We start from the raw sequence: 16,629 nt of genomic DNA on the forward strand, positions 1-16,629 counted from the left end.
GCCGGCCCCTCGCCTCTGAGGACTTGGCAATCCTTTCTCTGGTGGCTGCATCCCCTGAGCCTCCGAATGCCGGGGGTCCACACTGCACACACTCTCCCTGATGGGGACCCACTTCCTTCCGGAAGGTAGGAATGTCCACAGCTCGGTTGGTTCTCTCTCTCCTGTGGCTACCCACCACCTTAGCTCTGACAAGGACTGAGGTGCAAGAGGGTCCCCATCCAGCTCCCTCTCCTCACCCCTGCTGGAGGAGCCAGAATCTGTCACTGTGGGAGTCTCGTCACATTCGGGTACCCCATCCTCAGGTACAGCTGTCTTCCCTGCACCAGGCTAGGTTTTCTTAACACCTGATCCTGGAGCCACTGAGCCGGACAGAGCACAGACATGTTTCAACCACATTAAGCAGGAAAGAAGGGAGAGGCCTATTTTTATTCATTTGGATGTTTGGACACAGAAAAAAAGATAGAAAGGGTACTGCCAGCCCATTAACTTTGACTTCTAGCCTCAGATTTAAGCCAGGGGATCTGGCTCTGGGGTGGGCTGGGGTAGCCTCTCCATCACCCACAGCCCCGGAGCTCATGCACTGGAGGGACCACGAAAATCTTTACATTTCTTTTAAAAATCAGAAGAAAAAGAATGAACTGTTAGGTCACAAACTTTTAATTTAGGAAAGCAAAGCATGAAAAGGCATATACCCTATAGCACATAGAGAAGAAACAGTGTAAGAGGAGTCGTCTTGCTCAAGACCTGCCTTCCTTTGCAAATACATGCTTGGTTGTGGGGGTACAGTTACCAACAAAGTCACTTGACGGCTGGGCTGCTCAGGCCATATTTTTACTTGAACGGTTCTAGAGAAAAAACTAGCAATGGATAAAAGTTGCAGGGAGGAAGACTTTGACTTGGTATAAGTTTAAAACAAAGTCCACCAATTCGTGCTATCAGGAAATGAAATGAATAGCTCTGTGAGGTCGTGAATCCCCCACCACTGGCTGAAGTCCATCTGGGCATGGGTGGACAGAGGGCTATAGGGAATGAAGGTCTACTCTCCAAAGGTACACTGTGCTCAGTCCAGGATCAGTGGAACCAGAAAACTCAGTGTATAATTAAGGACAAATCCGTCTTTTGAATATGGGGTTGAGAAGGCAGGACAAAATGCATTATGTTCCCCTCCCAAACTTATTTAATGATTAAGCACAATAGGAACATAAAATGGGAACAAATTCCCCAATTTGGCCATCAAATGGACAGGAGCTTCAGTTTCAGGAGGCAAACAGGTCAGAAACAAACTCTGTGAATCTGCATGTGTTTCCCTGATGGGCCCTGGGAGAATGATGTTCTTAGAACCATTTGGAGAAATAGATAATGTAAGCTGTTGATGCTCTCTCTCTTCGAATAGTTCTTAGTCTCAGGAAGAAATAAAGAAATAGAGGGAATGGGTTGACCATAGCAGGGCAGGTCCTTCTCCACCCAGCGTGCAGTCATGACAGAGATGGGGAGCTGAGAGCCCCCCGTTTACGCATCAGAGACTTCTGGAAGTGCCTGCTCACCACACATTCATTTGCTTCTTCCTGAGGATCACTAATTCCAGAAACCGCAGCACTCTGTGGTTGACAGAGTCTCTCGTGGTAATTCACTTCCCAAATTCACTTTGCATTTGCCTGCAAGTGAGGAGGACATCATGGGATTTAAGTTCAAAATTGTCCTTCTTTGAAGAAGAACGCAAGATTTTTCAAATAACTTTTCAGAAAACATAGAATCAAAACTTCCATTTTGGGTACGTTCCAGTGACATCCTAAAGTAATCATGAAAAGGTATGCTACCCAGTGATCTACTTTTATAAAATATATTGCTTTCTATGATTAAAAAGTATACATATTCATTATAGAACATTTGAAAGCTATAGAAAAACACAAATAAGAAAGAGCCAAGAGCACATGTAACTCACCACTCAGAGATAAATATTGCCAACATAATGGTATCTATTCTATTATTTTTGTGTGGGTGTGTAATAATTAGGTTGTTCTGTAAACACATATTCATAATCTAATCTGTTCATTTGGCTAATGATACATCATGAACATTTTCCATATCCTTAAATATACATCTATATGACAGTTCTGAACTGTAGAGTATCCCAGCCTGTGGTTGCGCCATATTTAATGTAACCAATCCCTTGGCATTAACGTGGAGATTGTTTCAATTCTTTCAGTATCACACAGCGCTATGATAAACAGATGCCTTCATTTTTTAGCACATCAAGGACTTTTTTCCTTGGAGTTATTTATAGGAGAGAAATTTCTAGATAAAGGTATGCACAGGTTTAAGTCTTTTGATATCGTTGGCCACCTTCCTCCTCCACCTTCTCATCCATCATGCCCGAAGGCCGTAACAAATTTACAGATTTTTTCCCAGTATATGGGAAGCCTGTTTATCCACATCTTTGCCCACACAGGCTATAGCTATTACTGTAGACTCTGCTAATTTTCCACTTTGGTTGGTGAAAATGCCATGTCATCATCTCAATAGCATTGTTTTGACTGCTAGAGAAGTTGGCCATTTTTTCCTGGTCATTAGTCACTGTTGCTCTTTGGCTATCTGTGTTCAGGAGCGTGTCGATCCTTTCCATGTTCATTTTTAAGTACTGCTATTGGGCTTCTGCATACATTTTAGTTTGAGGAAAAGACATTGGAAATCACTTGGCTAGGAAAAATACAATTAAAAGAAATTCAATTAGGGATTAATTTCTATAAATCTGTATTTGTTATGTAGGATTTGCTTCAATCCTGTCACTTGCCTTATTGGCTCTTTGATTCCCAATTAATTCTTTTTAAATCCAGGAAGATCTTATAATTTAGAGACAATTTAAAAACAAAACTTGATAGATTTTTTTTCTAAGTAGACACCTGCATGAACATATGTGCTTTTCTTTCCCCATGAATTCATATGGAGGATTGCTGTCCAACGCACCAGTATCTGAAACACAGGTGCCCTGGTGATCTCTTACTTTGCTTGCCTTCTGTAAGGCCCAAGTACTGCAAGAAACTGGACTGAGAAATCTTGCTGGAACATGTCCCTTAGCCAATTTTATAGCAAGCCCTGTCTTAGATGAAAGGAAAAGACTAGACGTAAGAATTTTCCTTGAGGTCCACACCCAGACTGCATGATGTCCAAGGCTTATTTTCCTCTCCTCCAAAGTTCCTACCCCGGTTTTAGGCTTAGAGTAGCAATCCGTCAGTAATTCTCCAACTGAGTGGTTGATTTAGCATTTTTATGTCATCCAAATGAAAGAGGAGCACATATAAAACGTGAGGACAAAATTCATTAGTGAAATGATTTTGCCAAGTCACAAAACACACAGACAGGCTTTAGATTGATCTCTATTTAGAATAAAGATTGCATTCCTATTTCATTCAGGCAGCTCCAATTCCTCATTGTTACCAAGAAATTCATTAACATTCCATTGCTCTGCTGTTGTCACCAGTAAGGAACATTACTCAGATCAGCCTGTGCGGGACGAATCTAATTCTTCTGGCTCTGGGGTATCACAAAATGACTAGCAGGTGTTGATTTAAGAGGTAAGGGGCAAATGAAACAATTTGAATGTGGTGTTTTTTTTTTTTTTTTTGTCTCATTATTCAAGGTTTCAAAAATGAAGACAACGAGACTCTGGCGTGGGAGGGTGTCATGAAAGAAAATTACCTTGTCAAGATCAACACGAAAGCTAATGACACCTCGGAGGAGTATGTTCACTTCTGCTTTGCAAGGCTCCCCTTGCATAAGTTGGCAGAACATAAGTAGCTTATTTGTATAAACTCTGCAAAGAGAATTTACAGCAGAAAGAAATAGGACCAGAAAGATATTACCTAGGCAATTGAAGATGACAAGCACGTAAGTGTGTGCCAGCCTTTCAAGAAGGGCAGAACCACCCACCTGCCATCCTGATTGTCCTCCAAGGCCCTGGGGAAGAAAGAGGTATTTTGGGACTGCAGGTCAGGGCCTTGGAACCAGATAACAAGAGCGTGCAGCCATGGCAGAGGTGGATTCCGGGGAGACCCACAGATCATGGGCAATTGGCATGATCTTGCAGGTGCCACACACATGTCTCTGTGAAGAAATAGAATCGAGAACCATTTGGTAGATCTGTTACAGTTGTCCTTGAGAAGTCCTGACCATCATTTATGAATCACATGGAGTTGTTATAAATGTCCCATAGAACTAGATAAGTCACAGCTAAATCCATAGATGGTCCCCAAATAATGCGTCATGCATGGCCTTCACGCGCGTGCCCTTCTTATAATGCACGTTAACATGGTTAACGGTCTGATGTCACTCTTACTGAGAGCTCCAAACATACATCAAAATTTACTTTAACAAAGAAAGAGTAAATATAAGTACACCCAAGCCCTGTGCTAAGTTCAACCCAGCTACTGGGACACATGGGATGGATGGCGTGCTCTTTATCTTTGAGTAACAAGGTAGACTCCCTAAGCTCTTCTCCGTTCCTGGACTCTGAGATCTTGATTTTGGAAAGGAGGGATGGACCTTACCGCCCTCTTGGCAGAGGTATCATGTACTTGCTGTACTGCTCACTGGGGTGAGGGTGGGATTCCCCTTCATTTGGGTGTTGGGGAGAAAACTGCAGCTGACATGGATTTAGTTGAAAATGAAACTGATCTGTGTTTTGTTCTTTACAAGACTGTAAAATGGCATCTAATAGCCTTTTCTCTCCCCCCTCCCCCTTCTCTTGTTCTCTCGCTGTTTTTTTTTTTTTTTTTTAACTTCTTTGAAGAATGAGGCATCGGTTTAGACAGCTGGATATAAAGGTATAGTTCTGATAATAGTTTGGGAAACATTTTTTTAAAAAATCTGTGTTATCTGGGGCGCCTGGGTGGCTCAGTCGGTTAAGCGTCCGACTGAGTTTCAGCTTGGGTCCTGATCTCAGGGTCGTGGGATCGAGCCCTGGGTTGGGCTCTGCACTCAGGGTAGAGTCAGCTTGAGATTCTTTCTCTCTCCCTGTCCCTGTACCCCTCCCCCTCCCCACTTCCCCTCCCTGCTCATGTGCCCTTTCTCTTTCTCAAAAAATCTGTGTTATCTTTGAGATTTCAGATAGAGGCCAGTGGTTGTGGTCTGAAAACAAAAGAAGTTAATTATTTAAAAAAAAAAGATAGAAGTGACCCTGTTCCATATTCATCTTTCTTCATTCACTGAGTAAGGTCTGGGTGCTGGAATGGAGCTGCTTCTCAGATGCTCCTGGCCCCTCTGGACGATAGTGCTGGAGTCCCATTCCCATGATCTCTGAACTCTTTCATGTCTCTGTCGGACCCAGGGCCCCTTCTTCTTTTCTCTCAGCTGTGAAAGCAGGTGTGAGATGCTTGTAGTAACAGAAACACCAGCGAGGCTCAGAAGAGCAATTTGGGAACCTATGAGCCTCTGTGCTCGTCTTCGATGCCGCTCTAATTTGCTAGCTATTTAATTTGAAGGGCACTGCAGATGCACGAATATACATGTGAACATTAGGCGTAGGGAGAGTGTGCCCACATCCACCCTGAGCTGGGTGGCCAGAAATGATGATTAGGTTTAGCAGAAATTACAATTGACTCATACATACTGGATCGCTGTTAGGCTCTGTGGAGGAGATGATATCTGGTATTTTATCATGGTATTTTGAGACGAGCATCCTGGGTGACGATAGTCACACTCCCTCCCAGTGCTGTGTTGTTTGGTGGCTGGACAGTACCCCATCAGGTGAGGCAGAATCAGGGGCACCCAGTGCCTTGCCTGGACCAGTAGGGTCTCAATGAACATTTGCTGAGTGAATAAATGACCCAAAGTTGCCCCTCATGGAGCTCTTACATAAGAATTTATCCAGTTCAAACTTTCTTGGTTATTTATGTATTATTTACCACCAGCATTCTTAAAAACCAAGGCTGTGTTTTCATAGGCCTCATCTCTTGAAGCCTCGTCCTAACAGGATGGTATGCCTTCCTGGTCCCCCTGGAGTAGCTCTTCTCTTCCTCCTGAGTCTTCGTCTCCTTTCCTTTCTCTGGAATGGCCAGCTCTATACATTGGAGTCAACTACTCAGGAGGATCAAATGCTTTGCTGCGTAACAAACAACCCCTACACTTCAGTGGCTTCAACCACCATTTTATTTTGTGCTTGCTTTCTCTTGTGGGCCAGGAATTTGGGAAGAGCTCATCCGGGCAGTTCTGCTTCATGTGGACACAGCTGGATTTCTTGGGCTGGATTCAGCTGGTGACGAGGCCAGGATCTGGCATCTCAGTGCTCGTCCATGTGGCTTCTCTCTCACCCATGACGTTTGATCCTTGTGGCTTGGGCTGGTCACCGCATGGCGGTCTTGAGGCAGTCCCCCTTCTTCCAAGAGTGAGGAAACAGAGACTGCCATTGCTCTTGAGGTCTAGGCGTGGACCTGGCGTGACATCACATCCACCAGAGTCTATTGATCAGAGCAGCCACGGGCCAGCCCGGATTCGGTCACTGGCCTCTTGAGGTGGGAGTGGGACTGGTGGACAGGCACAAAGGAACCATCGGCAGGCGTCTTTGGGGACTCACCATCACACAATAGTGTATCTTGTTACAGCTTCTCTCATCCTGATGTTGTGTTGTTGATCATTCATTGAGGGGCTGGGAAGATTCCTATTTGATTGGAGTTGAGTGCTGTACATAAGTGATCATGCTAGGATGTATATCATGATTATAATCAATGGAGAGGGAAAAGAAAAGTGCTAGGTATGTTTAAAGATTATAGAAAATTTAGCGAATATTAAGAGAATATATGAAAGAGGCAATAGGAGATAGTATTCTAAGTATTTGTATTAGAGACATATAGTATGTGATAAATAATATATATCCTCATATGATAAATTCACTTTTCCACCTCATGGATTTATATTTACATGTATTGTCTGCTGCTTCTGTGCCTAGGCCACATAGTACATAATATTTACCGAGCATCTGCGATGTGCCAGGCATGGGGCTAAGTGCCATCGAAGCAGATGTGGCCCCCCCAATGTCATGAATGGACCCCTTTGTGAAGCGGTGTGGTTATAGGAGCTGAATTGTGCAGGATTCAATGGCAACAATGATTTCCAATGCAGTATCTGGCACGCATTCCACAGATCGCCTGTGTCTGCGTCAGCAGGGAGCAGGGTCAGCAGCTGTGAAGGCCCTGAGTCCAGAGAAGCAGGGAGAGTTCCAGGCAGCGACCGAGGGGCAGTGTGAACTCTGAGTGGGAGGAAGTGGGGGCGGCTGGGCCGCCCTGTGTGGGAACGTGCTTCTGTCCAGTTGGATTTTATCCCTGTGCAGGGGAGGCCTCTGCAGAGTTTTAGCCCGAGAGGGGCACATCTGGTGGACTCTTTCAAAGACCCTCCGAGCCATCGGGGTGGCCGCAGAAGAGCAGCTTAAACAGTCTGGTTTGGCAATAGAGGCCCCCTGGACTTGTCTAGGTGTGTGTTTCTGCAGAAATCAGGCTATTTTGGGTTGTGGTGTTGTGTTGTTTTTACTTGTGGTCTCACTTGGAGTGGCTTTGGAAGGAGAGAGGGGCAGGGCTGGAGCCTCAGCCCTCCTGGAGTCCACCAGGCCTGGGTCAGAGGTCATTGGGTGAACCAGGGCACTGGACGAGCTGACCTGACTCCCAGGGGCCACGCTGTTTGCAGACCGAGACCTCCTGACCACTGAGGGGCTGGCGATGACACGGTCAGTGGGGACAGTGGGCCTGAGCTGTGGGGGTTGTGGGAGGTGGGGGCTGAAGAGGTTGCTTGTCACTGAAAGCACAGTTTAAGGCTGTCCACGCACATGTGCAGGACAGGAGTCCCCAGGGCCCTCAGAGAAGAGCTTGCAGGTTCTGTCCCCTTTGCATGCTCCTGGCTGTGGAGCTCAGCCCCTTTGCTTGTTCCTCCCAGAAGCCCACCGACGCCATGTATTTTGTAGGTTTGGGGAGAATCTGGGTGGGTCCCAGGGAGGCCTCAAACTGTGTGGGATTTCACTACCTTTCTCCCTGCTTCTCGTCCTGCTCCCCTGCCCCCCTCTCCTCTTTATTCCCTCCTGGATCCTGTACCCCTCCCCTCCTGAGCAACAAAAAGTCTCTCTTTTCCATATACAGAGAACTTTAGGGATCATCACCTGTTTGTTGAGCAAGCTCTCAGAATCTTACGTCTGCTTTAAACAGCTTATTGAAGTCATTCTACCACCAACAAATACAGGGCTCTCACCAAGCCCCTCCAGCGAATAAAAAATTTCTCCATCTCATTATACCCGAAAACAAAGTCAATTCGCAATTGACCTTAGGTCTGTAAGTAGGGATCTTACTAGATCTTCTTTATTTTAGGCAACTATTAGCCCTTATGGATTCTTTTTGTTCTTAGAAAAAAAAGAAAAAGTTAAATGAAGAGATTATTACTGGAAATAAGCCCAAGATAAACACAGATTTTTTTTTCCTTGAGCGAGAAATATGGCAAGTTAGAAACCAACTGTATTGAAATTGCACTATGTCCATGAGCTTTTATCAAATATACCGATAAGGTGTGTAATTTAGAATGAGCTTCATTCATCTTGTGTCATAAGCTTGTGAAAGATGCATGTAGCGAAAATAATTTTATTATGCCTTTTACTTAAATTGTTTTACTATTTATACTTTTTTGTGAGAGTAGAAACTTTGGTTGCAAATATTTGATTTATTAGTATTGTATCATATTATTATTATTTTTAAATATTTATTTATTTATTTGAGAGAGAGAGGGCGCGAGCGTGCACATGAGTGGGGGGAGGAGCAGAGGGAGAGGGAGAAGCAGACTCCCCGCTGAGCAGAGAGCCTGACTTAGGGCTCGATCCCAGGACCCTGGGATCATGACCTGAGCCAAAGACAGACACTTAACCAACTGAGCCACCCAGGCGTCCCTGTATCATATTTTTATTAGTATTATACTTCTACCAAAGTGAAACATTGTCGGTATCTTATAATTTTATTAGTGTTAATTACATATGCCATGATTATTTCTACATAGTATTTCTCTGTGTGGTTAAAACCTGTCATTTCTATGTGAGAACCATTACTGATTTGCCTTTGAGAAAAACTCACACTCTTTGGTGCTGATGAGTATTTGCTAGTGACATGATTTCAGAAAGTAAGCAGTGGGCAGGGTCCATATCACCTGCCATGCATTCTGCCCTGTTCCAGGATGTGCCATACTTGCTGCTTAGTATCTACATCTGTTTCATGGAAAAGCCATAGAGTAATCATTTAAATCATTGACAGTTGGAAAATTTATCTTAAGACCAGTTCTATTTTTTTTCCCCTTTCCAAGATTAATGATCTCAAGGGTCTTCTGAAAGAGATTGCTAATAAAATCAAATAGAACTTCATGGACTGTAATGGAGAAAAATCTAATTATACCAAGGTAAGTCATGTTAATAAGCTATATTTTTGCTCTGAAAATTTACATATTTCAAGACTAATTTAAAATCATGGTATTTTTTTCTTCATTGTTTTATTTTCTTATATTACCAGATTTGAAAATAATGCATTGTTTAAAAAATTCAAACTATATAGGGTTATAGGAAGGAACAAGTAGAAGCCTCTCTTCACGTTCCTTTCCCACCAATTTTGCCCCCCAGAGGAGGTTAGCACTGCCAGCAATAGGGTAAAAGTATCCTTTTGAGTCTTTTAAAGACACTCACAAACTATATGGCTATTTTGGCATTAACTGAATCAAGGTCACACTGCTCAAAGACTTGGTATTTTTTTCTTACTTAACTCTCTTTTATGGATATTTTTATGGATCAGTGCCTAAAACATGTACCTCATTCTCATGATACACTATGCACTATGCATGTTTATTGCTGTGGGATATATAAATGTATGTTGATCATCTTTTTCCTACCAAAAATGTTTTAGACATTCAAGGCCTGGCAGTTGAACCCAAGATTTGGCTCTATGATCTTACCATTTGCCTTAATTACGTCTTTTCATTACCAGTCCAAATTCAGAACCTAAATGTTAAAATGTAAACATGTAGGTTTAGGGAAAAACAGCAATGGGGATTCCATTTGACTAGAATTTTTTAAGAAAATAAATAGTTAGGAATGGAAATACAATTAAGACTCTCTCCTTCTCTCTTTTCTTCCCCTTCCCTCCCTCCCTCCCCTTTCCTTCCTTCCTTCACTCCTTCCTTCCTTCCTTCCTTCTTTCCTTCCTTCCTTCCTCCTTCCTCTTCCTTCCCTTTCCTTAATCTTTATTGAATGCCCACTAACTTCTCAGAGAAGTCCTGTGTCATGACCTGTGCTGAGGCTCAGACACCAATCATGAGCTATGCACTAAACACTTACACTGCAGAATTTTTCTTCACGGATTGATTGTGTCATGGAGGGGATTGTGTTGCATTAGGTTCCTTTGAATATTTCTGGTCGGTCCATACTTTTCCTTGGGTTCTGACAATTATGGATCATATAGGGGGGACTTTGTTAGAGCAAGACTGATGCATGTTTTATATAATCTGAAAGGCAGGCATGAACTCCTGATGTGCTCAAGACAACAAGTCTTACATATTTAGGAGGAATATATTTCAACTCTTTCATTATGAAAACAATAGTATTGTTTTAGTTAAAAATAAAGTATAATTTGAGTTTTGAAACATTTGTCATTTTGTTTAATTTATGAGCTGAAAGATATTAAAAAAACAGGAAGAGATAAAAAAATTAAACATGATTTAAAAAAAACCGTGAAAGATAGAAAAGATAAGAAAATATCCCAAAGGAGATGCACATCCACCTCTCACAGCTTCAGTGTCCTCAACTCTTGTTCCTCTTCAGATGTGTTGACTGTGAGTAAAATGAGCAAATGCACTGGCTTCTTATTGACTTATCTTTTGATAAAATTGAATTTTTTATTAATATATGGAGAGTTAATGAATTGGCGAATGAAAGTGAATTGGGAGAAGGACATTCCTCCATTTCTGTGCAGGCCACCCATGAAAGAAAGAGGATGAGAAAAGAGATACCCCATAAATTCGTAACCACTGATACCTTAGAAACAATGAATTTGTTATGCCCAGTTTTTTGGTATATTTTTGTCTTCTCAATAATAAGACCCATTTTCTTTTTCTTTTTCTTTTTTTCATGTTGTCTGTCTGGCATATCCTTTAGAAGTTCACGGAAAATGTAATTTTATAGGCAACCATCTACATGCTGTTAAAACATTATTCTGATACTTCTGTCTCTAGAGAGGTGAAGGTCATCTTTTTGGGGGTAAGGGCAAGGAAGGAGAATGCCAACTGTAGGTGGAAGTGAACTGGTGTTGATAGGGGCAGGTCTTCATCAATTTGCCAATCTGGGCTCTCCATCCCTAAATCAGCCTTTGGTCCAATAACTTGGGATAAAATAAACAGACAGTTGTACATATATTTCCCTTTCTCCCACACTAAGGTTGAAAGGAATTAAGAACTGAGGACAGAACAAAGCCATTTGTTTTCTCATAGCTTTATGCTTAGAGTGGACCCAAGGACCTGAGGGCCGTGGGGGAAAGACAGTCACTGGAAATGGCTTGATCCTTACATAATAATCCATTGATTCTTGCATTTGCTACACTGAAACTCTAGTTCAGTGAAAGAATTTGAAGTTCTTTTGGGTGTCATAATAAAACTTCATTTAAATAAATCATTACAGTTTTAGCTTTATTTTCAACTCACCCTTTTATTAGTGGGAAACCACTCAGCAAATCAAGCACTCGGAAACTTTCTAGGTCTTCACCTGGCCTGAGCCGAGTCTCTGTCCCTCACCTGTAGTCATTGTGTTCTCATGGTTAAATTGGTCAGAACTCACATCTTTAAGAGAAAAAACAGCCTCATAACCACTTCAATACCAAAAGAAAATCAATTTTTGAAAGTGTATTTGAACTCATGACCAGTATATTACCAATATATTTAGAAGCAAATCATCTCCTGAGCACGGAAGTGGGGAGTCCATTCTTAAAACAGTGTCCTTTCTCTGTTTCACAGGTAACATCGGAGATCTAGGTGGGAACAAGTCAAGGAAGGATGAAGAACAGTTTTGTTACTGACTACGCAGTGAGAACTGTTCAGGCCCTGCGTGTGCCTAGCAGATGGCTTTCATCACCCCAATGTGCTCAAATCTGAGAAACAGACATGTGATTGGTTTCACAGGAGAAGATGAACGTCAAGGACAGCTTCCTTGTTACTTCCTGAGTCTCGATCACTTGTACTCACTGTGGATCATTTTAGAGTGTGTTCCTGCACCCCCTTCTTCCTTCACTTTTCCTACTTCTGACCCGTGCATATTACATCTCTTCTGGGAATAAGATCTGGGTCATGCCTTCCCTCCCATACCATTGTTGTTTAGCTCAATCCCTTCTCTGCTACTTCCCTTTTTGGAGTGTGTGACTAAGTAGTCGGCATGTTGTTAAAAGTCTCCCCAGTCAGGGCAGATTCTAAAACATGGTAGAGCAAGAGGGCCCTGCTCTTCTCAGGAAAGACTATTCTCACTTCTCATTATGCTTTTTATCTATCAAAGGAGGTGACAAAGCCGCATCCTATCCTCTCACACTTCACCAGGAGCTCTCCATTCTTAAAGATGTGAAGAATCACTCCAAAATGGGACCTTGAGAGGCACCCCTGATTTTGTTTTCAGTGGGTGCTCCTTTCTTCTCTTTTTGGTGGCCTCTATTCCTTGCTGCGTTCTCTTATTCATTCTTTTCCCAATAAAAATATTCCATGGATATTATAGAAAATTCAGACTACATGGAAAAGTAGAAGGAATATAAATAGTCCCACTAGTGGTTAAAGATAATCACTGCTAACATTTTAAGGTGTGTTTCCAAATCTATTTCTTTTCTATGCGTATTTTATTTCTCTTATAAAATTTTACATGATGTCATCATAACACATATACAATTTTGTATAAGCTTTTTCACTTAGTATTTTATCAAGGATGTTTTTGTTATATTCGTGGTCTTCTTAAACATTACATTAATGATTCAACCTCCAATGATTTCCATAATGCTGGTCATTGAAAGCTGTTTCCAGTTGGTCGGTGGGATGAGGGTCTTGGTGCATGAATCTTTTTCTGCATTTGGGAAATTTTCCCATAGCTAGACTCCTGGGGGTATATATTGATTATCAAATCATTTACAAGGCTTTTTCATAAATGTATAGTTAATAGGAATTATTAACTTTAGTCTAAAATATGAGATATGTGAAATTAGAACTCTTAACATAAGGTATTATATTTAATCCTTAGTTTAGCAGAAATAAACACACTTATTTAAATATTGCAAATGGTGAAGGTATTGGTGTAGAATTGGGGAGATCATCTTGCTGAACACTTCTAGTCTCAGCTTTCTCTGGAAGTGGTGGTGGCTTTGCCCAAAAAATGTGCTAGAAGAACATAAGGCACTTTAAGTGTCCATAATTAGTTTTTCCAGCTTTGAATAGACTATAAACTCAGTGGCTGAAGAAGGAAATCTTGGAAGGAAGCTATTAAAAGATCATCTCATTAAAAAAAACTACAAAAGCACGAACCAAAAAAAAAAAAAAGTTTTATCATTTTGTCTGGGCTTTAGTTAAAATGATTACTCACAATATTCATAATGTTGGCAGGGAATGAATACATGGGAATGAATTTTTTTTTACTTAAACCTTATTAATGGCTTAAAGGGGAATCCTCTTGAATAGGGTTGAAGCTCATGGTTTCAGATGCTAAAGGTAGATGGAATAAAATTTATGTGACAGAAATTGCCAATGAGTGGAATTTTCAAAACTTCTCTGTTCATGGGAGAATGTTACTTTTGTTTCAACTAGAATATGTGCCTTTTCTGAAGCCACCAAGAAGAGTCTTAGGTCATCTCCGTACTGCCTGGGAAAAAGAAAGTGTGTGGCAGTGTGTATGTAAAGTTGTCCAGGGAGAAACAGCAGTCTCAACCTCTTACCCTCATTCCAGTAGTGAATTTGAATAAAATCAGTCAATCAACCTGAAAACTCTCCTGAGACAAAATTTAGCATAACTGTTGGCTGATTCCCTTCAGTGCGTTTGTCCATATACTCCTATTTCCGCTACCTGTGTTTTTGTTAGTGTAAGAAAGAGGCCTACATGCACCTTAGTATGAGCAGCACAAGAAGTTCTCCTGTTGATGCTAATGACAGAGAGCCTGGACCATACTCAGAATTCACTGGTCGTAGAGAAGAAAGTGTTTTCAAGAAAGCTGAGTGTTTTCAACTCAGCTTGTCTGGTAGATGTTTTTGCATGGCTACGCCACGTGAATTTTGCATATGCAAAGTCATTATTTTAAGTGTAGCTCACAGAAATAGCACAGGTGTGGATCATACCTCTAACCAAACCATACCTCTAACCATGCCTTCGTGTGTGGTGCTCACTGTGTCCTGTGCATCACTACGGGTAATCCTGCAACGTGGTGTAAATGAGTGTGTTAGTGAATTAAATGACAAAGAAGAACTGTCCGGTGTTGCTTTCGTCATTTTATTCACAGTGGAAATAAAATAAAATTCCTTTTCTTTTCTTTCTTTCTTTTTTTTTTTTTTGAGAAAGCAGTAAGGACTTTTATTGTCAACACAAATGAGAGATACAACCATAACGGAAGACACAAATAAATTAATTATCCTGATCATTTTAGATGCCAGGACCTCTCTGTGGAAAGGTCAGCTCAGTTTCTCATGTAGACACGATACTATCCAAAACAAACAAACAAAACGGGAATTTTGAGACAGTGTTTAAGACAATGACCAAGCATGTACATGGTGAGAGGAGAAATAAAAACGTGGCTTCCCTAGTTCCTTTCTTCACTAAGTTATATATTTATAAAAATATGTGGCTCTTTGGGGCACCTGGGTGGCTCAGTCGGTTGAGCGTCTGCCTTCGGCTCAGGTCATGATCTCAGGGTCCTGGGATCGAGTTCCGCATCAGGCTCCCTGCTCAGCGGGGGATCTGCTTCTCCCTCTGCCCCTCTCCCCCAGCTTGTGCTCTCTCTCTCTCTCACTCACTGTCTCGTAAATAAATAAAATCTTTAAAAAAATATGTGGCTCTTTCTGGGGCCTTTTTTAATGATTTCATCTAGAAAAATTTAAAATTCTTCCACCTCCCAGAAAAAAAAAGCTTTATGCCTGGCCTGAACAAGAAAATCAAAATAGGGTGATACTAGTTTCACAGGAAACTCAAGACTACACTTTACATGGAGGTACCGCCTTCTTTACTTTAAAAAGGTTTACCATCCACGTATCTGTACCAAAACAGTAGACTCAATTTCCTCCCTTAGGAAATTTTCAACCAAACTGGAGTCAGATTGATCTCACTTGAAAAGTGCAAAAAAGGATATGCAAGACCAGTGTCTGTTCTGGGACATGTAGAGGAGATGCATCCCTCCAACAGCACTGGCCAAAGAGGTGCTCTGGGAAGAAGTGGCTGCAAGAAGAACTGATCTGTCAGAGCTACCAAAGCGGGAGGACACTCTGGTTTCAGCACAGGAAGAGGGGTCCCTGCCCAGTCTGGCTGTGAGTTGTACCCAGGTCTCAAACAGATGTCAGGTCTCCCAACTGGCAAGGCTGGAGTGCATGGAAGAGCACGATCAACCGTGTCAGAGTCTAAACTAGCCCGTGAATGCCTCTATTCCATGATTTGTCCACGCTCCCACTGATAGTGGTCAGGAAACCAAGCCCCAGTTCTGGAACAACACAAACATTAGTGACCTAGTAAGCAATGGGCAAAGTTCTTGTCTTTGGTAAACAATACAGAAATGGGTGATGAGGCCCCCCTACTTCACTGCTGGGATTCCTTAGTTTCACCGTTAATGAACCAGCAAAAAATGGCTTCTTCCACACAAAGACAAGCTTCGTACCAACATCTCTCCAAAACCAGTTAGGTCTCCAGCTCTAGCCTTGGTTTAAGAGGTCTAAAAAAATCAAGCAACCACACTTTCCATGTCAGAACCAAGGTAAAGGGGGAGTTGGGCCCAAGATACCCTCCATCCAGAGTCCCTGGGATACAAAGAGCTCTGGGGGCCAGTGGGTGTGAGCACATTCAAGTCACGGGCTTTGAGATTATGGGTCCGGGGTGGTGGTTTCTTCCCTTCTATCACTGGCATGTCCATCTTGGGCGGCTTGATGATTGCTGGATCTTCAGCCACTCAGGAGTCCTGGATGAGGATCAGTTCCACTGGAGAAGGTTTCAAATTCCTTAGTTTAGTCAGATTCGTTTCTACAGGAATTTCGTTCCCAGGGTTACATGAGCCAACTTCTCTAAACAGAAGTTCCCCATAGGTCCCCACCCCTCAGACATGCTTAGCTATTTCTGAGGTTAGAGAGATCCCCTGTGAGCTCACAAGAGGGTCTTAGGATCTGTCTTGGGGCCAATGTGGATGTCTATTGTCCACAACCCCACTTGTGATCATGGAGCCTCAGGCCCAGCCTGGAGCATGGTTTCCGTGCTGAAGGCAGGGTCCTCTTGCTCTAAAGCCCCCACATTTGTTCCAGGGAGAATTGAGGGAGTGTGTGTCCCCCTACCCCTCTCAGATTCTTCCGGGTCTAGTGGGGACTGAGCTGCTGGTCGCCATGGAGACAGCCTCTGTCTCAAAAACAAAAGGCTCAGAAGTCGGG

At 42.4% G+C, this 16,629-nt stretch overlaps 1 protein-coding gene across 1 annotated transcript in view; it reads left to right on the forward strand.

Moving 5' to 3' along the window:
- Positions 1–13,154, forward strand: part of TRPM8 (transient receptor potential cation channel subfamily M member 8) — a 74,298-nt gene extending 61,144 nt beyond the window's left edge. The window contains exons 22-25 of the mRNA XM_078070011.1: positions 3,638–3,737; positions 4,787–4,820; positions 9,319–9,411; positions 12,007–13,154. Of these exons, the coding sequence (XP_077926137.1) occupies positions 3,638–3,737; positions 4,787–4,820; positions 9,319–9,369 (185 nt within the window). The 3' untranslated portion in view covers positions 9,370–9,411; positions 12,007–13,154. The remainder of the gene's footprint in view (positions 1–3,637; positions 3,738–4,786; positions 4,821–9,318; positions 9,412–12,006) is intronic.
- The last annotated feature ends 3,475 nt before the right edge of the window (positions 13,155–16,629 follow it).

The sequence above is a fragment of the Halichoerus grypus genome, chromosome 4 (genome assembly GCF_964656455.1).
Source record: "Halichoerus grypus chromosome 4, mHalGry1.hap1.1, whole genome shotgun sequence".
NCBI lineage: Eukaryota > Metazoa > Chordata > Mammalia > Carnivora > Phocidae > Halichoerus > Halichoerus grypus.